General features: G+C 32.3%; 3 protein-coding genes and 1 long non-coding RNA gene across 4 annotated transcripts; 3 read left to right on the top strand and 1 right to left on the bottom strand.

The window, feature by feature from the left end:
* The first annotated feature begins 9228 nt into the window (after positions 1-9228).
* On the top strand, positions 9229-11568 carry TAT7 (Tyrosine transaminase family protein). The gene is made up of 7 exons (XM_012992445.2): positions 9229-9634; positions 9925-10264; positions 10363-10581; positions 10692-10751; positions 10821-10976; positions 11083-11176; positions 11251-11568. The coding sequence occupies exons 1-7, from the start codon at positions 9384-9386 to the stop codon at positions 11361-11363; spliced, it is 1233 nt and encodes a 410-aa protein (XP_012847899.2). The 5' UTR covers positions 9229-9383; the 3' UTR covers positions 11364-11568.
* Positions 11569-12210: 642 nt separating this feature from the next.
* LOC105968726 (taximin) lies at positions 12211-12869 on the top strand. Its single transcript, XM_012993380.2, has 2 exons — positions 12211-12385; positions 12544-12869. The coding sequence occupies exons 1-2, from the start codon at positions 12291-12293 to the stop codon at positions 12665-12667; spliced, it is 219 nt and encodes a 72-aa protein (XP_012848834.2). The 5' UTR covers positions 12211-12290; the 3' UTR covers positions 12668-12869.
* A 2516-nt stretch (positions 12870-15385) lies between these two features.
* On the top strand, positions 15386-15765 carry LOC148765969 (uncharacterized). Its single transcript, XR_016029118.1, has 2 exons — positions 15386-15520; positions 15683-15765. It is a non-coding gene; the product is annotated as an uncharacterized LOC148765969 (long non-coding RNA).
* Positions 15766-16150: 385 nt separating this feature from the next.
* LOC148765968 (uncharacterized) lies at positions 16151-20285 on the bottom strand. Its single transcript, XM_088811828.1, has 5 exons — positions 20106-20285; positions 17111-19694; positions 16920-17012; positions 16754-16846; positions 16151-16643 (listed from the first exon to the last, which is right to left on the bottom strand). The coding sequence occupies exons 1-5, from the start codon at positions 20117-20119 to the stop codon at positions 16413-16415; spliced, it is 3015 nt and encodes a 1004-aa protein (XP_088667954.1). The 5' UTR covers positions 20120-20285; the 3' UTR covers positions 16151-16412.
* Between the last annotated feature and the right edge of the window lie 2295 nt (positions 20286-22580).

Here is a 22580-nt window from a genome sequence, read left to right as displayed (position 1 = left end):
ATATCAACATTGTCGCATACATCCCATTTATATTATAAATCGCAACAATGTGGCCCCCCACCGTCAAGCCATGTGAGAGAACTCGCCTCTTTTCAAATTTGGCGAACCATTGCACTATATGTTGGATAATTTTGGAGGAAAATATCCATATAGTTCATTTAAAAGGTGTCCCTTTTTCTTTCTCTTCTATAGTCAATTTACTCCTATTTATTTTTTCAATTTTCTTCTTTAATTTTATTTTCCACAGACTAAAATTCTGAAAAAATTATATTTTGAAATCTATTTATGATTACTTTTTACATTTTCAAAATTTTACAATTTTGTTCCCATCCTAAAAAAATTTCACCAAAAATATTATGATTTTTTTATTCCGGAAATTATTTACAATTTTTATAAAATTTTCTAAAATTTTATAATTTCATTTTCTACCCCAAAATTCTCGATTTAAAATGCTTCTCATAGTTCTAATTCTAAAAAATCATGCATTTCATGTTTTATGTCAAAAAACAACTAACATATTTTTCTAAAACCACTTGTCGATGCAACTGGAAAGCTATGTAATAAACTCAAAAGAAAAAAAAGCTTATTTATATAGCATAGAAGTAGGGGTAACAAGGTAATTACACTGCATAAACTAATGGTGTTAGAAATCTGAGAGTACATCGGTTAGTTGAAGGGTCACTTTATTTATATTTTGTAGCTAGTATAGAGCGAAGTTTGTATTGAAACCGTGGTGTAATTAAGATCATTAGTTTTTATTTTTATTTTATTTTTTATATTATACGAGTTATTTTACAATTACACTTGAGGTAATGTTTGGAAATATTATTTTAGTTCATTTACATTTCATTTTGAGAAAATATATAATTGAGAAAATAAATGAAAAAGCTTAATAAGGATAAGTTCATATGGGATAAAAGAGAATGAGAATAATATGAAAACATTAGCAAACATTCCCTTGATGTCATTCAAGTTTTTATAATGAAAAATAAAACATTATAGTATATATCTATATATATTAATAATCATCAAAACTACATATCTTTTCATATATAAAAAATTAAAAATATATACATCCGAAGCCCAAAATATTTTGTAGGATTGGAAATATAAAGCTATGATTTAACAGTTGTTACCATATAAGGCCAAAAATCTGCCCATATCTACCCCACCACTTTTGGTTGATTTACCTTTCTTTTTTACATTATTTATTCCTCTTTGGCATTTCTTTATATATATATATATATATATATATATATATATATATATATATATATATATATATATATATATATTTTTTTTTTTTTTTGTTTTACATTAATTATATTGTGCATGGAGAGTGGATTTTTTCTTTTGTGCATTTTTTTCGTGTGAACTTGCACCAGAAAGACGAAATATCTAGTAGCCCTCAAGGCCATCCCTTCGCCCAACATATTTTTAATGAAGAAATATAAATTACGATGACTTAACGGTCCTTCGCCCAACATATTTTTAATGAAGAAATATAAATTACGATGACTTAACGGTCCGTTAAAATAATGGATCTCGACCTGGTGCGCATTAAGTTCGTTACATTAATGGATGGTGCATTTAATTTATGAAAGGCATAGATAATAGCCCGGATACTTGCACGGATGTGCCAATATCACATTCTCCTCCTAACATGCGTATATAATTAAATTAGAATCTATTTGTTTCTTATTATTTATTAGTTAAGAGAAAAATACACCATTCTATATTATGTGATAGGCTGAAAATTTCAATGATTCATTAATTACTTACTTTACATTTTACAGTTTTATTATCCTTATTGTTTTTATATATTTAAAAATTCTTTGTATCACCTTATTAACCAACAAAGTAATAAAAGGGTAAAGTTTAATTTCATATCAAACAAATACTTAAAGCTTCCCATAGTAATTTATTACAAATTAAAAATAGAATAGAGAATATATAGTTGATCCAAATTTAAAAAAAAAAGGTAAATTCCACTTTTCTCCTTGTAAGTTGGTTCGGTGTCGCTTTATCCTCTTCTACTCTCTTTTGCTTCGATTTGCCCCCACTCACTTGAAAAATCGTTTCAATGTGACCCTCGTTGTTAGTTCTCATACATTTGACATTAACATTGCTTGATCTAAGCTCTGAAATTACAAAAACGTCACATTTTACAATTTAAATAATTATTGAAAAATAAAAAATAAATGAAAAAAAAAAATTAATAAAAAATTCTAAACAACGGGAAAACATAGTCCATAACGCCAACCATAAATTTATTGATTTTTTTTTTAATAATTATTTAAACTGGGAGGGATGGTTTTTTGTAATTTTCAGACTTAGATCAAACGGTTTTAAGGTCAAAGATCTGAAAACTAACGGCGATGGACACATTGAGACAATTTTTTAAGTACATGAGCAAATCGATTTAATTAAAAGTAGAAAGGGAGTAAAATAATATTTAAAAAAAAATGTTCACATCGGGAGTTGACTTTTGGAGAGCACAGTCACGACTCACGAGCATCTTGCAAAATTCCGTTTTGTTTTTGTTTGTTGGGTATGATTACACGCATTGCCACTGCCATTGCATGCAAATAAGTGTGATGAGATACAAACAAACAAGAGCTCCATTTTCGAGATTTTTTATTTTTATTTAATATTATATAATGATTTTATAATTAATTAATATATAAATATTTATAGGATGACGACAAGGTGAAGTAAGCCGCCGCCCTAACGCACTTGCACACAGAACCCCGAAACCCCATAAATACACTAATTTTGCGTTGGCGTGAAAATTTCGATAAAGCCACCTGGTGTTCAGTCACTGCTTCGGTGGTGGTCCATAGCCTACACCCTTTCCGGTGACTTTCATGGACCACATAATACACTTTCAGCCATTGGTTCCATTTGTGCTTTCCACTCATTTTTATTTGGGCTTTAAATTTTGTTTTTTTTGTTTTTTTAGTGGCCTTGTTGTACTTATTGAATCAAGCCCAATTTCTCTTTTTCCAACCCAAAAGTATATTAATAATAGGGTAAATTACAACTACCCATGATGTATGGTCTGATTATGAAAAAAATACCTCATGTTTTGATAATTATAACTACCTCTCAACTATTAGTATTCTTACACGTCCACCATTTTGGTATCAAATTCAGTATAATCTTCTAGATTCCGTGGAACGTTCATTAGTTTGTACTCGTTTTGTGCAAAAATGCAGTTTCTGATGCACCACAATCTGATATTTACAAGTCAAGAGATACATCTCATAATCATCTTGCTTCAAAATGTGGTAAAACGGGTACAAAATTGAGATATTCCATATAATCTAGAAGATTCCACTTAATTTAATACCGCAAGGATGAACGTGTAAGAAGATTTATAGTTGAGGGGTGGTTGTAATTACCTAAACATAAAGATTTTTTTTTCTGTAATTTGACCATATCTCAGGGGAAGTTGTAATTTACCCGTAATAATAAGAAGAACAATAATCCCAAAGTTTTGACCCCCATCGTGATAATTTTTTAAATTGAACTTGTCGTAAACCACACTAGGCTAACCATGCATGTGTGACAAGTTCGACCTAACGACCGTTGGTAAGGAATTTCGAACTTCGGTCAATTGGCACACATTCACTTGCTCCGACTGTTATTTCTATAGTATGTTTGGATACAAATTTATGTATTTCGTTTTCTACAGAAATTAGCTATACTATGTGCAATTATGTTAACGTTTGGTCTCAATAATAATTAAAATAGGACTAGTTGGAGATAAGCATATTAAGATCACATCACGTGTAATTTGCATGCTACAGACCACGATTTGATCTATGTCGTTTGACTATATTAGTATGTGTGATTACTGATGGGTTTAGACACGATCAATACGACGAAAGCCTCTTTAGTCCTATATTAATATGGTGAGACCCCATTTGGTTGGCAAGATAAGATTAGCCAAGATAAAATTAAATAATCTAATGAGACCCAAATTTTATTGTAGCTTGAAAGGTCCAATAAAAAAGACTCATTAGAAGGCAAGATAAACCATATGATTATATAATTTTGGTGGGTCGACCCGGCAATTTATTAAAGATACCAAACATCAAATTAAGTCCAACTATTTAGTTAATCATGACTTATATTGACAATCAATCATAAGGTGTACATATTTATAAGGTGTATAATATATGTGGCTTAAGTGGAAGATGTTCGAATTATTTGAATAATTTGTGGCACAAGTTGGTTTACAATTCATGCATAAATCCACATGGCACGATTTGGTTTACAGTTTAAAACTGAACGAATATTCGTTGAAAATAGGTGCAGTTCTTGCGATGGTGATTATTAATTCTACTTCCGACTTTTGTTCATTTTATTTCGTTTGTTTTGGCTTTTATGTTTTATCCACAAGAATATTTAATAAATAAATTTGGCTTAATATTTCATTAATAAATTTGGCTTTTGTTTTATCCACAAGAATATTTAATAAATAAATTTGGCTTAATACTTAATTAATAAATTTGGCTTTTGTTTTATCCACAAGAATAAGTGTTAGCAATTAATTATTCGTTGATGTATCTGTCGTCATTTATACTATCCTATTCGTAGATAAATTAGTGATTGAGATCAATTGGAGAACAATTCACCCATTTTTTGGTTAAATATATATTTTACCCACATAATATGTTCTATGTAACATATTTTTCGTATTTGAAAAATACATTTACGTCCAATTAATTTGACATTAATTTAACTGTCAAGCTATTGGACTATTAATACTATTATTTAATAGTATTATTATTAAAATAAATTTAGTATACCTTTTTTTTTTATAGTAAATTCAAATCCATTATAAGGAGAAGTAGGGGAGGATGGGACTCGAACCCTAGGCCGTTACCCTATTGGTAAAGGCTAGATACCAACTCTCCTAATGAGGGTTGATAATTTAGTATACTTTTAACTGTACTGACAATTACAAATCCCGAGCTATTTTTCTGTCTTACAGTTACGCTCTAAAAATATATAAGTAACGAAATTTGGAAAATTACAAAGAAAATTCGTTGTGATTTGTCATGTGAACTGATTTGTGTAGCACTCATTGGGTCTCACAACAAAAGAACACACAACAATTAAACTACGTACACTCTTCCACGTGAAATATTCATTTCGGGCTTTTTATTTGTTATTATTGAAATATCGATTTATTGGGTCGTATATTAATTTATACGGTGAGTGAAGGCACCTTTACATGAGATTGTTTTGCCTCACAATTTTGGGATAATTTCAAATACTTCACATTATAAAAAAAGGGGTTATTTGACAAACACCCTTCATTCAATTTTGACTTCTTGATAAATCCATTTTTTTAATTGATATTTGATATAAATCCAATTGCTTGGAATTATCCAAAATACCCCTATTTAATATTACTAAAAATTACCATATTATATTATTTTAAAAAAATCATTATTTTGGTAGATGTGCACATCCCCCAATTTTCTCCTAACACAATCCCCCAATTATCTCCCCTACGCCATTTCTGTTGAAGTTTTCTTTTTTTTTTTTTTTAATTTTTTTTAAATAGTTTGTTTTATATCAATTTAAAACAGAAAATTCGTTTTTTTTTTATTTCACTTTTTTAAATGGTTTATATTTTAAAAAAAAATTGAAATTCACTACATACATATCGAAAACCACTAATTTTTTCGTAAACCACTATGAAATTAAAGTAAAAATTACTTTAAAATAAGTACAATCCACATTAATATTAACCTAATCCACTCTATAATTAATGAAAACCACTATGTAATTAACGAAAATTATTATGTAATTAACAAATTCCATTACAAAAATTCACTAAAAACTTATCAATTAACAAAAATCAAAAACCACTCTGTAATTAACGAAAACCACTCTGTAATTAACGAAAACCACTGTATAATTAACGAATTCCATTACGAAAATCCACCATGTAATTAATGAAAACCACTTTGTAATTACAATTTTGACTTCTTGATAAATGGGGACTCGTCATCAATAGCTTTTCAGGGGTTGCACAAAAACACGAGTTTGTTTGGCTTGTCGATACATGTCGAATTCCATTCGTTTGTGAGAAGATGGGATTATGTACCAATTGCGTTTCCTGAATATTCCCGCATGCTCCTGTCCCTCGGGTTTTAGTCTATGTTTTTACGCCACAACAATGGAAAAACTTGTGTATTTGAAAATCTCTCAATTTAATTAATTTTGTATTTGAATCTCTATTCTTTTCGACCCACAACAATGGAGAAACTTGGGATATATGTGAATATAATAATGGGAGTTGTGTGTGCGCGCGCGTGTGTGTGTTCAAGAGAGAGAGACTTTGTGTACGTGTGGTGTGTGTGTGCAAGAGAGACACTGTGTGTGCGTGTGTTGTGTGTGTGTGCAAGAGAGGTATATATCTTTTAATTATAAATTAAATATAATTTTTTTCTTAATTGGGGGTACAATGGTAATAATTAAGTGTAATTAATTAATAAAAATTGTCTTGGATTTATCTTAAAAATGTAAAATAAAATTGGGCTCATTGTAATGAGACTTGTGTAACCGGGGAGTTTTGTCAAATTATCCCTTAAAAAAAAATATATTTAATAAAAACTAGGCTGCGGCTATATGCAATACTCATTCCACTTGTGCAAGACCAAATTAAAGAAAGATTCCAAAAGATTCTATTTTATTAAGATGGAATGACAAGTATGCCCATAAATTAAATTGGCTTTTTTTTTTCTCATGTAAGACCAAATACAAATAATGAGAAAAAAACAAAAATCGACACCAAGGTGTCGAAAAACTATGCTACAAATCGACACTTAAGCGTCGAATTTCATAGGTAAAAATCGACATTGACATGTCGAATTTGTAGCACAAATTCAAATGTCGAATTTTATACCTCAAAATCGACATCTAAATGTCGATTTTTACCTGTAAAATTCGACCTGTACATGTCGAATTCGTTTGCGCGGGATTTGTTTTGGAAAATCGATATTCTAGCTAAAACAAACCCATAAATGCATACATTCTTGGGTTCTTCCATCGTAGAATCTTCTATTTTAATGTCTTCTGACTCCATTCTTGCCATCTTTGTAAGATTTGTTGAGTTTTGATGATTTTGAATTTCTAGGTTTTGTGGGTTAATGGAGGAGGAAGGAGAAAGGTCTAGTGAGTTTTGGAAGATGGAGAAGATGATAGTTGGTCTTGTGGTTTTGTGGTCTTTTGATAGGGTTTTTTGTGTTTTTGAATTTTTGGTCTTGCATATTTGGAATTTTTTATTTTTTTAATAAATAAGGGTATTATAGTATTTATACATTGAAAATTTTAATTTGGTCTTGCACAAGTGGAATTAGTCTTGCATATAGCCGCAGCCTAAAAAGTATTAATAGTAACTTAAAAGCACAACAATTTGAAATTTATGTTAAAAAAAAATCTGGTAACCATTAAATAAAATTTGTTGTCAATCGTTACCAAATTAATCCATAGAAGCCGGGTCAATATGGAATATTGGTAATAGAATTTTAGATTGATTTATTCATTTGCATAGTTTGGTAGGTTTTTTTGGTGGAATATTCCATATACTAATATTTGTTCGATAGTTGTCTACATGACCTCATAAAAATAAAAGACCGCATGGGTATAGCTCAATTGGTTATGAGTGTGATAAGTTGGTACAATATACTAATTACTTAGTCCGACCAATGTTATTTAATGAAGAAAAAAAATAATTATTTTTAAATTATCACTATCAACTTACAATTAATCATTAAACCGTGTAAATAATTAGGGAATCATCATAAATATTTGAAAATTTGCTATTCTAACATATTTCTAAGTTTAGGGAAATTACAAAATGGGTCATAAGGTATCCGACAGGTGTCCTTGAATGTCGAACACGAAACGTGTCCGAAACACAGATACGTTAAGAAGTTAACGTTTCCGTGCTACATAGATTATAACATTAGTGTTACCGATGCGATATCTACATCGAATAGTTCTCCGGTTAATGTGGAAACAGGTTCTAAAATTTCGAACACTAATATTAACAGATAAAAAACAAATCCTAATAAATATTAATTATACTCTAATTATTTATCTTTCAACAATAAAATAAATAAATAAATAAGAAACTGAAACTAGTTTGATTTACTTAATTCGATTGTTTGATTTATCTCACATTTAAATATCCGATGTAATATGAGTTCGAACTTGAGATAATGTTGAGATGACCACGTCAAGATTGGAACTCCACATAAGTGAGAATTACGTGACCGCATCTAATTAATACTTGGAAATACACACATAAATCGAGATAACAATTTAAATAAGTTAAAAATGAGTTCCAATTTCAATTTCAAAAAATAGGAATTCAAAAAATCATTCCGATATTGGAATGCTCCGGAACAGGTGGAATTTCGAAAAATTGTATTAAATGATAATCTCTTATTCCAAATTTGGACATAATGCCAATTTTCACAACTTTTTGATTTTTTTTTCGGAATTTTCCAGTAAAATACAAGAAAATCCAAATTTTTTTTTTCAACAAAATACAATAAATAAAGCCATTTATAAGAACAACAAAATCATACATAGAATTTCTCATATCAATTAATATTTTCTTGAGTTTCATTTTATTTGTAGTTTGGGTATTCATACGTTATATATTTCGAAAAACAATATAAATACTCGGAACTAAAATTTGATCGGGAAACCAAATTTTTTGGTAGTTTTTGATATAATTCCAATTCCTTTCCAAAAAATATCGGAAATTAAAACTTCAGAAATCGGATTGAAAAATACAGTTTCAAATTCAGATATTTTCGGATTGGAGACGGCCGAATTCGAATATCCCATTCCGATTTCCACCTATAGTTATCATAACAATTTATAACAATATATTTGAAGTTTATGTAATTCTAATCAAAATCAATAAACATTATTTACTTATATGTTTTAATTTTCCCATGATAAAAAAAAATGATGGGAAAATTCTAAAAGATCACGTAGACGCACGCACGGCTATCAATTTCTAAACCAAAACCAAACAAGAGGTTTTCATTTCAGGCGCGTGGATAACTCTCAACCACAAAGAGACTTGTACAAACTCCATCCTTTGATTCGGATCCGGGGCCCCACTTCCAGGATCCGACAGAAAAGAGAGCACCCATTTCCCCAAACCCGAACCCACTTGGATCTCCCCCACACCACTCCTCCAACTCACACAACATATACATACACATATACATATATATATGTCCCATGCAGTACCAGAAAACAACACACAATTCATCCTTTTTTGTGGCCTTTAAATTTAAATTAAATTCCAATCCCAAACCCCTCTCTCAAATTAAGAAATGGATGTCTGTAATTTAGGGCAAGAGATTGAAGTGCCGAAGAATTTCACCATTAAAGGGGTCCTCGAATTGCTAATGGCGAACACAGAAGAAATCAAAGGTAAGAAGTTGATTTCATTGGGAATTGGTGACCCGACAGCTCATTCTTGCTTTAGGACAAGCTCCGCCGCTCAAGAAGCTGTTGTCGATGCTCTCCGCTCCAACAAATTCAATGGCTACGCTCCCACTGCTGGTCTTCCTCAAACCAGAATGTAATTTCAATTTTTTTTAATTTTTTTTTTTTTTTGTTTTTTGAATATTGGGTCGTGCATGCAATGTTTCGATTGTGTTGCTTTTGATTGGGCTTTTCTTAAGATCAGTTTAATTGCTGTTTAGTGGCTAATGATTTTGCTTATGTTGTCTAAATTCAAAATTCGATGATAACTATGCTGAATTAAAGAAATGAAAAAAAATTAAAAAATCATTCTTTTTGTTAGTAATTTCTTAGTTCAGTTTTGTGCTGATTCTGATTCATATAGCTTTTATGTTAAAAAAAAAACAGGGCAATTGCAGAGTATTTGTCACGTGATCTGCCCTACGATTTGCTGCCCGAAGATGTTTATGTAACGTCCGGTTGCACACAAGCTATCGAAATAGCATTATCGATTTTATCTCGACCGGGTGCTAACATCTTGCTTCCGAGGCCGGGGTTTCCGGTTTACGGGCTTTGCTCTGCCTTCAGAAACCTCGAACCCCGTTACTTCGATCTACTCCCCGATAACCAATGGGAAGTTGATCTCGCTACAGTCGGACACCTGGCGGATCACAACACCGTTGCTATGGTCATCATTAATCCCGGAAATCCGTGTGGGAACGTCTATTCGTATCAACATTTGAAAGAGGTTTAAATTAAACTTTTAGCTTTTATGTTTATTTTTTTAGCAAGTTAATGATGATTATTGGCCTAATTACTGTACATACCCTTTTTGTTAACGATTAGATCGCTGAAACTGCGAAGCGGCTTGGTATTGTTGTAATTTCGGATGAAGTGTATGGGCATCTTGCTTTTGGGAATAACCCTTTTGTGCCGATGGGTGTTTTTGGATCGATTGCACCGGTTATTACTCTTGGCTCTCTGTCGAAGAGGTGGTTAGTGCCAGGCTGGCGTCTTGGTTGGTTGGTTACAACTGATCCCGACGGCACTTTAAAGAGCCCAAAGGTTCCTTTTTTTTTTTTTTTTTTTTTTTTTTTTTTATTCTTTGATTTGCTAGCCTCGATTTTTGCTTTATAAAATTATAAATAACTTTCTTAATTTTGTTATCTTTTCAGTTTGTCGAGCGCCTTAAGAAGTATTGTGACATTTGTGGAGGTTCTGCAACCTTCATACAGGTTCGTAAAATCGTACAATTAGTTTTTTTTAATCACTTGTGGTGAAGTTAAATTAGTTTGATGCAACAGGCAGCGGTTCCAGCTATACTTGAAGAAAAACAAGAAGTTTTCTTCAGAAAAACGATCAATATACTGAAGCAAACTTCGGATACTTGTTATCGAAAGATGAAAGAAATCAACTGCATTACGTGTCCTCATAAACCACAAGGGTCAATGGCATTCATGGTAAATACGCATGAGTTCCGATAAGTGATCGAAAAAAAAAAATTGAATTATAGCAAATTCATTTTTTTCCTAGTTTAGATGCTCATGAATACATTTGAAAATTTAGGTGAAGCTGAATATTTCCATGCTGAAAGATATTAGTGACGATATCGACTTCTGCTTCAAGCTGGCTAAAGAGGAATCTGTTATAATTCTTCCAGGTTACATATATATATATTTATATAAAACGAAGTGGCGAAAAAAACGAGAGTATTTAATTTATTTTATTTTGCAGGGCTGGCTGTAGGCCTAAAGAATTGGCTGCGAATCATATTTGCAGTTGAGCCATCTTGTCTTGAAGAAGCATTGGAGAGGGTGAAATCTTTTTGCCAGCGGCATTCGCGTTAGCAAAATTGGTAAATCGAGTGAATAATTAAATTATCAAGAACAAAAAAAAAAACCTATATCGAAACTTATTTTTGTTGTATGAAAAACATATATAACAACTTTTGGAGTTTTCGTTTACAGATTACACCATATTTTGTAGCTTAGATTACTAAATTACCGAAATGCACGATGCTTATAGTATTTATTTATTTATTTATTTGATGTATTTATTTATTTTTATTTTGGTTAGATTATCCCAAGTTACCTACATCAAACATGGGATCTTCTGATTCTTGTGATATATGTATGTACTTACATCATTAATATAAATAAAAAAATTATTTAATCAACACTTTTCACCATTGTCATTTGCTTAAATTGCTCAATATACACTAGTGTATACTATGCTAGGTGAAATACACCGGACAGTTCCCTACCATTCATAAGCACGTAAATACATGCACACACATCCACATTGGTGTGTGTAGATCAACGGTATAAATCGACTCAGTGTACATTTATTACACTTGCAAAACATAAAAATTTAAATTCAACAAATATATTATTTATATATATGATAACTGCTCTTGGCCCTTGGGCATTAAGAATAATTATTTAAATAAAAAAATAATTTTAATTTTTATTGAAAAAGGAATAATTAAGTTAAGCACATCCATATATGATATATCTTAGTTTTCAATTTGATCATAGCCATCAAGACAAATTGCTAGCAGAAAACAAGACAAGTAAATACCAAAACCGCCAATCATTTGAACGGTTAAAAATAATTATTACATAGCCTCTCTCTCTCTCTCTCTCTCTCTCTCTCTGAAAATCAATCCTGAGAAGGGAGAAGAAAATTTGAACTCAGGAAATTAAGCACTCGATCTCCCTCAGCATTATTATTATTTATCCATTATTAATTAATTGTTGAACGAAGAAGACATAATGGAGTGCAGGCCATTGGGTTTCTTGATAGGTCTTCCGTTCGCCTTCATCTCGTTGCTATTGTCCCTCGTCGGCGTTATTATATGGCTTGTCGGGTTTGTTTCTTTTCGACTTTTAAATTATTTTTCCTTCACATTTTTAATCACATGCAAGAATAATATCATTCCATTTGTGATCATGTTTCTTATAAGATGATTGTATACAAATTTTGTTTTTTTTATTCTTTTTCTGTCGATTTTGTTGAAAAGTATAGGAGCGTCTTAAGCTGTTTATGCCCGTGTTGCATATGCTGCGCCGGAGTGGCGAATTTGGCGGTAACAATGGTGGAGATCCCTTTCAAGGTTATCAGATGGTTCATTGATTTGATACCTTGCTGATTATCTTTTTTTTTTTTTTTTGTTAATTAGAATTTAGAAGTAGCCGTGTTTTTAAAGAAGTGACATTTTGTTGTCTCAATCAATTAAAAGCGTGTTTCTCTCTTCCATTACCATCAATTATTTGGGCATGGGATTGCTACTAATTACTTAGGAACAATTTTTTTAAATTTTAATCACATTTGATTAGTGGAATTATTGCTAATTTGCTCTAGTTTTATTGCTAGAAATTCTCATCTTATAACACTTGAGTCCTAATATTTTGGGAAATTAGCTAATAACCCCTAGGTATGAGAAATGCAACAAAAGATGAAGTCTTTAGGTTCAAATATTCATTTGTTAACTTTAAAGTCATTTGACTAGTATCAATGTTGTGACTACCTTACCTTAATCTCTTATAATTGATCCGAGCCAAGCTTTTTCTTAAGCGAAACGGCTAAACTCGAAGAAATCGTTAGTTTTGCTAATGAGATACGTCAAATATTGTTGGCGATTTGATGTTGTTTGAATCTTGAAAAATGCATCTTTTTTTTTTAATTTTGATTTGTCGAAAATTTCTAATCTGATTCAGACGTAGAGAGGATTAAGATCCATTGAAATATATAGTTTTTTGTATTCCAAGATCATGTCATTTCATTTTTGTAACGACGTTGTATAACTATATGCTTTATAAATCGTCTATACTTTCAAGATTTTTTTTGTTAATAATATAACCAATTATAAGATGTTTCTTTCTTTTTGTTAATTATGTGTTTTCTTCATTTATGTTTAATTAAGTATTGTCGAAGTCTAACTATGTTGAAGACGTCGAAGTGATGTTTATATAAATGAGTGTATTAACAAAATATGGTAGCAATATTCTGAAAATTGACAGCGAACTTCTGAAAATTGATATATTGGCAGTGAAGTTATGAAAAGTTTAATGTTTTAACAAAGTGATTTTAAAATTGGTAGTGAACTACAAAATTAGTATTTCATCAAAACATGATAGCAACTTATGAAAATTGATTATGATGTTCTGAAAATTGAGTATCTTAACAAAATAGTAATGTCAACTTCTTAAAATTGGTAGTATACTACTATAAAATTATTATTTCTACAATAGATGATAGCAACTTATGGCAATTGATAGTGAACATCTGAAAATTGAGTATTTTAAAAAAGATGATAGTAAACTATTGAAATTTTAGCTGAAAAAATTGAAAATTGAGTATTCAATTTTAACAAAATATGGAATATACTTATGAAAATGGCAGCGGACTTCTAAACAATAACTTGTCAAAAATGGCAGTGAAATTCTAAAACAATAGCATCAAACTTGTAAAAATTGAGGTGTGATAGCATTTTGTAGTTAGGGAATTTTATCGAAAAAATTAAAATAATTGATGTCTTAATTGCTAATAAAATAATGTTCTGAGAATTTTTGGCTAATTATGGCCCCTTGATCTGGGTCAGGTCAATTGAGCCCCTTTCCGAGATTAATTGAAATTTAAAATAAATAATTCATTTATCAAATTAGTATGATATTTTTTTTTAATTATGGCTTCAAAATATTTAAATTCATATGAATCCGAAATACTTTTTCAAATCCGCTACTAAAATCAAAACCCGCAATTAAATGCTACTATATTTCATTAAATTAGTAGCACCCCTTACCCTAAGATTAATTTAAGGCAGCGACTATTTGAAATCACAAATTTACTCAGGGCAAGACCAAATTAATATTTTTTATCAAATTAAGTATAAAAAGACTATAATAACCTTAATAAAATACAAACAAATTGTTTTATTAATTTACTTTTGCAAGACCAATTTAAAAAAGAAAAATTAATAAAAAAAGAAAGAAAAAGCAAATTGAAAAACGAGAATTGAAAAACGAGGAGGAAAGAAGGGAAGAAAACAAAAAAAAAAAAAAAAAATCAATTGCAGCACTCGCCGCCGCCCTTCGCCGTCGCCGTTGAAGTCCACCACCTCCGCCGTCGCCATTGCAGTCGACAAGCACTAGAAATATCCCGTCGCCGTTGAAGTCCACCACCTCCGCCGTCGCCATTGCAGTCGACAAGCACTAGAAATATCCCCCGTCGCCGTTGCAGTCGTTGCCGTTGATCGTTTTTCGCACCTCATTTCACGTACAAAAAATTCGACCTGTACTGGTCGAAATATGCATCGAATATCGACACACTAGTGTCGAAATATGCACCGAATATCGACACCAGAATGTCGAAAAATTCAATAAAAATCGACAGTAAAAGAGTGTCGATTTATGTTGAAATTTTCGACACTAGTGTGTCGATATTCGGAGCATATTTCGACCTGTACACGTCGACTTTTTTGTACGTGAAATGAGGTGCGAAAAACGATCACAAAGTACAATATTTCTTACCTCTTTGTGTTCTTCGACCTTAGAATCCTCCATATTTATGTCTTGTGTATCCATAATGTCATTATTTTCAAGTTTTAGTAAGATTTGAGGGTTTTGTGTAATGAGGGTTTTGGAGAATATGGAAGATTTTTTTGTGGAAAAAAATGTGTAAAATGAGTATGAAGAAGAAGATGTTGGGTTTTTGTTGGGGGAGTGAGTTCCCTCTCGGTTTTTTCTTTTTTTTTTTCCTTTTTTTTTTTGGTCTTGCAATAGCAATTAGCCTAATTTGAATTAATAATAGGGTAAATTGCACTTTACCCCCCTGTGGTTTCAGGGTTTGGCACTTAACCCCCCTGTGATATCGATTTGGGCACTTTACCCCCCTGAGGTTAACACAGTGTAGCGGCCGTCTGTTTATCCGTTAAAGTTAACAGCAAGTGTCTCTCACTCGCCCTAAATTGGTGTGGTTGAGGTTTTCCAAGCTGTAATTTTATGTATATACCCATCTTACCCCTTTTACATTTAATATAAACCCCTTTTGTCAAAGCATTTTCTTTCATTGCTTCAAATTAATTGAACAGCCTTTTTTTTCTCCTTTTTCTTACGTTTTTTTTTTCTTTTTTTCGATTTTTTTTTCTCATGTCTTCTTCAAGCAGCAGCAGATTTGGAGCCCCAGAAAGTGTTGATCTTCGATACAATGGGAAGGTATGTTCTTGTGGGCAAAAAACACTCATAAAAATTGTGGAATCCGAGGTTAAGCCTTCAAGGGGTCGATTGTATTTTGTATGCCCGGCTTCAACTTGTGGCTTTCAAGGATGGTGCATTCCCTACGCAATTAATGGCATACCAACTGCAACAACATCATCAAAGGCTGTAGATGGATTTGAGCAAATGGTTGTTGCCATAAAGACAAGGGTTGAAGTTGTTGAAGCTAAACAAGAAATGGTGAAGCAAATGGTGGTTGGATGTCTTTTTCTATTTTTTATTTCAGTTGTCATTCTTGTTTGTAAGCTTTGAAATATCAACTTTTATTAGTGGTAAGTACTACAAGTTTTTATCAATGATTATATTATTCCAAAATCATCACATACATGCTTTAAAATCAATAATCTTCCCACCAAATGTCACAGAACAAATAAATAAGTTTTCAAGATTCAACAACAGTTTTAAATATTCAATACAGACCCAAAAATCTCAAAAATAACTAACCATAAATGGCTATGTTCTAGACCATGCAAACCACAAAAAAACAAACTTGTTCTAGACAATGCAAACCACAAATAACAAACCATAAATTACTGAGCCAATACAAGTTCAGAAAGACCATAAATCATGTCATAAACAAAAGAAAAATGGCTCTGTAATACACCAAAAAAACCAAAATAATCAAGGCATCCAAATTGGTCTTTTCTTCTCTTTCTCCTGTGTTTTTCCTTTTTTTTTACCACCACCTTCACATGCTTTGCCTCTGCTTCCACCAACTGCCTTGCTTTTACTTCCACCAACTACTTTGCTTTTGCTTCCACCAACTGAAGAAGTCTTTGATCTCTGGAATAATGCACCATTAGGGCCATGTAATAATGATGGTTGTGAGGCAGACTGTTGGGAAAATGGATTCTATGAAACAAAAAAAAAAGTGCAAGTCAGATTTATTGAAAAAATGGAAATATTCAAAAAAGGCAAGTCATTCAAATTGATAAATTAAAATGAATGCTCACTAAACTAACCTCAAAAGTGGATTGAGAAATATGTGGTGGTTGAGATGAACTTGAATGAGGTACAGAAGGTTGTTGCATTGAAGGACTAGATGCAAATGAATTCTGAAACAAACAAATTAAAGTGGTCAAAGATAGTAGGTGAGATTTAAATGTTGAGAAAATTAACATAAAATACCTGAAAAGGAGTCTGGGGAATTTCTTGATTTTGAGGGAGTACTGTACTGGGAGCTGACATCTTATTAATTCTTGGAGGTTGGATATTTTTTGGCTGCCAAAATAAATTAAAAATAAAAATGTTACTCAAAATTGCAGATTAAAACAAAAATAAAAAAAAATAAAACAGAGAGATAATATGACATAAAATACCTTTAGCAACTTAGAATTAGGGTGCATTTCTCCTTTGCATCCTCTTTTGTTATGCCCAATTTTGAGGCATCTTGCACATGTCACTGGCAAATTTCTTCTTGAAACTTTGGTTTGAACAACAGTTTTAGGGCCTTGTTCATCAGCTGTTTTATTTCTTTTTTTCTTTGGCCTTCCAGCTTGCTTTTTGATAATTGGAGGAATTAGTGGTGGTAATCCAGACTTCACATAGTCATGCTCCCCTGGAACTGGAAAAATCTGGAAGTTGTAAGTGGCCAGGTAAGCCTCTCTAGTGTAGCAAGAATGCACATAATCCTCTGGTTGATGCTTGTTCAAATAAATGGCACTAACTGCATGCTTGCAAGGAATCCCACTCACATCCCACATCCTACATGTACATGTTTTTGTTGCAAGATTCACTGAGCATTGCCTAATATGAGGTCCTTCATGACACTCTACTTCAAACAACATTCCCCCTGACCAAGTGGGGAAGCAATTAGCACTAGCTTGTTTGATTCTCTCCAGTTTCTTGAAAATATTTGGACCAATCTTTCCCACATGCTTCAGCATACCATTTCTTTTAACTTGAAATCTTACCATTAATGATTTTCTGATCCACTCAAGCATTGAGATGATGTGCATATCTCTGGCATCAATAATGTAGTTGTTCCAGCTTTCATTCATGTTGTTCACAAGGATATCACACTTTGCTCTTGGACTGAAATGTGACCTGGCCCAGTTCTGAGGATTAGCATTCATTAACCACTGATATGCACAACTACTTTCTTCACCATTCATAACTGTTGGTGGATCAGCTTTCTTGATTTCATCCATATAGTACTTCCAATCATTCAAATTTGCTGTAGAAGCTGCTTTCCAGAATAGATCTTTTAACTCTTTCCCTTTATATTTCTGTTTGAAGTTGGCATACATATGCCTTATGCAGTATCTATGTTCAACACCTGGCATCAACTCATTCATGGTCTCAACTAGACCTTTTTGTCTGTCAGAAATGAAGACCCACCCTCTTTCTTGAACCCCTCCCATGTCTCTAAGTAATTGAATTAGAAACCAGGTCCAAGTCTGTTTGCACTCAGATTCTACAACAGCTACTGCAAGTGGGAACAAGTTGTCATTTCCATCTCTGCAAATAGCACTCAACAGCTGACCCCCAACTGCTCCTTTGAGAAAACAGCCATCCAACCCTACAATTGGTCTACATGCTGCTAAATATCCACTCTTTTGTGCAGCCAACCTAGCATAGAGTCTTAAAAATCTAGGCTGAGTATCATTGGCACTATCTTCAGCATTAGTTTGAATCTTGAAACAGCTTCCTGGATTATGGTGTAGCACTGTTGCACAATAATCTCTCAACAATCCATATTGCTTCTGTATGTCACCCTCCACAATCTTCTTTACCTTTTTCTTTGCTCTATAACACTGCCACCTGCTAATATCTACATTCAGGTCCTTTCTTGCTTTTCTTTTCATTGATATGACATTCATTTCTCCATTGTCTCTCAAATCATCAAGATACTCTTCAACTAAGTATCTGGAATTCACAAGATGATTTTCATGTGTTCTGCCACATTTGTGCTCTGAAATGAAGGTCTTGATCTGGAATGTGAATGTCTTGCCAATAGGAGATGCATGTATTCTCCATCCACAATCTTGCTTACACTTGGCAGTTATCTTCTTGTTCTCATTCTTTACATATGTGATGTCATGGCCTCTCAACACATTCCATCTAACCAAGGCTCTTCTGAACACTTGTGGTGTAGAAAACTTCAGTCCAACAAACAAAATTGGATTCTTCATACCAGTAACCTCATTGAATTCATTAGACTTTTCACCTTCGGAATCACTACTCCTCAACTCTTCTGCATGCTCAGGATCTTCACAGTCAGACCACCAATCTTCTGCATTTAAATCAGGACCTTTACCTTCACCTTCTGCAGCTTTTTCTGTCACAAAGATGTCATCATTTGGCATCTCTAAACCATCATCAAACCAGCTAGGAACAGAACTTTGTACAGATGGTGCTCTATCTTCATCATCTTCCAACTCTTCATCTTCACTTTCAACACTCCCTACTTGCTGATTCTCTTCAACTTGACTTGTTTTCTCAGCAGTAAGCTCTTGGTAAACTTCATCAATAAGGTCTTCAAATGATAGCAGAACTTCTTCTTCAACAGCTGGCTCCACTTGCTCTTCAATATTTTCATTGGCTTCTTTTTCAACAATTGGCTCCACTTGCTCTTCAATATTTTCATTGGCTTCTTCTTCAACTTGTTCTGCATACATACAAATAACATCCAATCCTTCATAAGCTTTAACCATAGCAACAACATCTTCATCATTCTTCAATGTACTCAACCCTCTATCTAAAGTTTCCCCAGCTACTCTATAGTAAAACAAACATCTATGCTTGAACCCCAACTGAGTTTGATACAGTTGCTCAAAGTACAAATAGCCCAGCATGTCTCTGTCTTCAACTTCTACAAACTCTACCTTTCCTCCCACATACTTGATGCTAGGTTTCCACATAAAATTTCCTCCATAATGGAATTCTATAGTAACAGGGGTTCTGCAATCAATAAAAAATACATAAGAATATTTTTTTAAGAATTGGGGACCATTCTTAAATTCTTAGAATAAGAATGGGGGACCATTCTCACAAAATAAATAAAAAATTGAAAAGGGGACCACAATACACATTGAAGGCAGACAACACATGTTGAAGAAAAAAACACAAATATTAAAATAATTATTACCAATGAAAGAGAAAATTGAAAGAATACAATAAGGGCAAAATCTGAACCTTATGCATTACTTTGAAAGCAAAGAAATTGTTTTTCAAAAATTAGGGATTTGAGCCGTATAACAAAAAGATGTTAATTTTTGGATAAAAAAACTTTAGAATCCCCAGATTTAACGAGATAACAAAAAAAATCATATGAAATAATTAACAAACAAAGAATTAAAATGAAAAACTTACATTGGATCTTCCATCGCGATTTCACGCTTCCTCTGCAATCAGTTCACACGAAACCCTTGTTCATCTATTGTCGTAATCAGCTTCTTTGAATCTTAATTATGCGAACAGCTGGTTCAAATCAGTTCAAAAACATACTAAACAAGAAAACCTAATTTAAGATTGGGAAAAAAACTGCGTATTGTATTTGGGGGAAAATAAAATGGATAGGGTAAATAGGGATCGTGGTTTTGATCTGTAAATAGTAGAAAAATAAAAGGGCATTTTAGACATTAACCAGTTTCCGTTACTCAAACAGACGGCCGCTACACTGTGTTAACCTCAGGGGGGTAAAGTGCCCAAATCGATATCACAGGGGGGTTAAGTGCCAAACCCTGAAACCACAGGGGGGTAAAGTGCAATTTACCCTTAATAATATCTAAATTAATATTGGGGTTATATTTGTAATTTCCAGTCTTGATCTTAATAAATTTATTTATACTTTGGTCTTGCATGAAGTAAGGTCTTGCACTTAGTAATTTTCGTCTTGCATATATTCATTGCCTTAATTTAATAGGGGTGACTAAAAAGAAAAAAAAACAATTTTATCCTTCAAATTATATTTTATTATTGTAAACTAAGTGGTTTTTTAAGTGGTTTTTATAGACAATTCATATATAATAAATGATTTTAACAAATTTAATAGAAAATCTAATCTAAGAAAAAGAACATGCTACTAACTTAGTCTATTACATTATGGCAAACAAATTACAAATATATAAATAAATTTTAAACATATTAGATATTGTAAACTGTGAATAGTGTTTTTAGTAAAATTTGTATAGCATACCTAAGTTCTGTAATATTTGTACTATAAGCGCGTTTTCAGTTATTACATTTCAATTATTTTAGTTATGTAAGTAGCGCTTCTGTGTTGGTTGTTGCAACGGCTACTTAAGCTTTTCTGACCGTTGGAAACTCTCTAATTTTTCCATTATTCAGATTTCAGACAAATGAATATGAGCTAATTGCAAATACCACCCTTGTGTTATCTCTAATTGTCAAATACCCCATATGAAAAAAAAACTCACCAACACCCCTTGTGTTATCAAAGTCAGAGCATCGAGACCCCTAGAGGCAAATCGTGTCACTCACTAGCGGATTGTGCAATTTTTAATAGTATTTTTAGGGTGAAATGTCATAAATACTCCTTTATAAAATAAAAAATAACCTTGTTTGTTAAATTATGAATAACCTAAATTTATAGGACCAAATTGTAATTTTTAGAATTCAAAATAATAATGTGACAAATAATTATATGTCATTAAAAAAAAAAGAAAAAAAAAAATCATTGTCTTCTTCCCGATTCCCTCCCCACCTTCCAAGGCCCAAACCCCAACCCCAAACCCAAGTTCAACACCATCACCTCCTCTTCTGCAATCCACATATCGGACCCGAATCCGCACAACCCGAGGCCAACCCCAGCCCCAATTACAACAACGGACTATCTACAACATCTTCAAACGATTTCTCTCGACGGCGACGAGTTTGACGACCGAACCTGCTAGGTCCAAAAATTGCATCTTTTTGTTCTTTTCTCTTCTCTTGCTCACCTTATCGCCGCCACCTCTGTCAAAATAGGAGATTGTGGTAAGGTTTGAGGCACGCGTAAAGTTTTTGGTGAAAACTAAAATTTCGAAGATGTTGTGGACGGCGAATTTGGAGAAGATGGTGGTGGTGGTGGAGGGGTGAGATGGTGGTGCGCAGCGGCGGAGCAGAAGCCATGGCCGGATGGACAAATGATTGATGAGTGATGTTGCCTGTGAGTTGGGTGGGAGGGCGAATCTGCTGTGGCCTGTGAGTTGGATGGGATGGCAGGGAGAAGAATCAACTTTTTTTTTTTTCCTTTTTTCTTTTTTATTAAATATAGAATGTAAAAAAAAAAAATAAAAAACATATAAAAACTTTTTATGTGGTAATATATATTTTATTCTAGTATACATATAATTTTTATTTTTAATATTTACAAAATAAAAAATATATATAATATTTATAAAATTATAATATGTTTTATTAATTGCTGAAAAACCCCAAAAGACATTTTTGTAACTTCACCTTCAGTCAAAACCTAAAATCAAGAATGGTACAGTGTGCTTCGAAAATGATAACACAAAGGGGTGTTGGTGAGGTTTTTTTTTCTTTGACAATTAGAGATTACACAGGGATGGTATTTGCAATTAGCTCTAATGAATATCATCTTCTTCAACTAGCGAACTGTATTTGTATCAACATGAACCCTAGTTTTAGGGATTAAAAAAACAAAATTTGCAAATATATATATAACTTGATAATAATTAACAAAAACAAAAAAAATGAATTTATTCATGTAGACCTCACGTAGCCTTGAAGGGATATTTCCTTAATTAATAAATAATTCCGAGTCAAAAAGTCAAACCCCCTTAAAAAAAGTCATTCATGCTAACAACTAATTAGATAGAT

This window comes from Erythranthe guttata, chromosome 13 (assembly GCF_056151865.1).
Source record: "Erythranthe guttata isolate IM_541 chromosome 13, IM_541, whole genome shotgun sequence".
Lineage (NCBI taxonomy): Eukaryota > Viridiplantae > Streptophyta > Magnoliopsida > Lamiales > Phrymaceae > Erythranthe > Erythranthe guttata.
Note: the sequence above shows the minus strand (reverse complement) of the source record. Positions and strands in the feature narration are given on the sequence as shown.

Excerpts from the sequence above, each read along its gene's own strand:
- LOC105968726 (XM_012993380.2), top strand. The coding sequence starts at position 12,291 with ATGGAGTGCAGGCCATTGGGTTTCTTGATAGGTCTTCCGTTCGCCTTC. Across the intron at positions 12,386-12,543 it reads GTTATTATATGGCTTGTCGG|GAGCGTCTTAAGCTGTTTAT; the intron begins GTTTGTTTCTTT and ends TGAAAAGTATAG.
- LOC148765968 (XM_088811828.1), bottom strand. Across the intron at positions 16,847-16,919 it reads TTCCCCAGACTCCTTTTCAG|AATTCATTTGCATCTAGTCC; the intron begins GTATTTTATGTT and ends TGTTTGTTTCAG. Across the intron at positions 16,644-16,753 it reads TTTCTCAATCCACTTTTGAG|AATCCATTTTCCCAACAGTC; the intron begins GTTAGTTTAGTG and ends TTTGTTTCATAG.
- TAT7 (XM_012992445.2), top strand. The coding sequence starts at position 9,384 with ATGGATGTCTGTAATTTAGGGCAAGAGATTGAAGTGCCGAAGAATTTC. Across the intron at positions 10,752-10,820 it reads GTTCTGCAACCTTCATACAG|GCAGCGGTTCCAGCTATACT; the intron begins GTTCGTAAAATC and ends TTGATGCAACAG. Across the intron at positions 11,177-11,250 it reads ATCTGTTATAATTCTTCCAG|GGCTGGCTGTAGGCCTAAAG; the intron begins GTTACATATATA and ends TTTATTTTGCAG.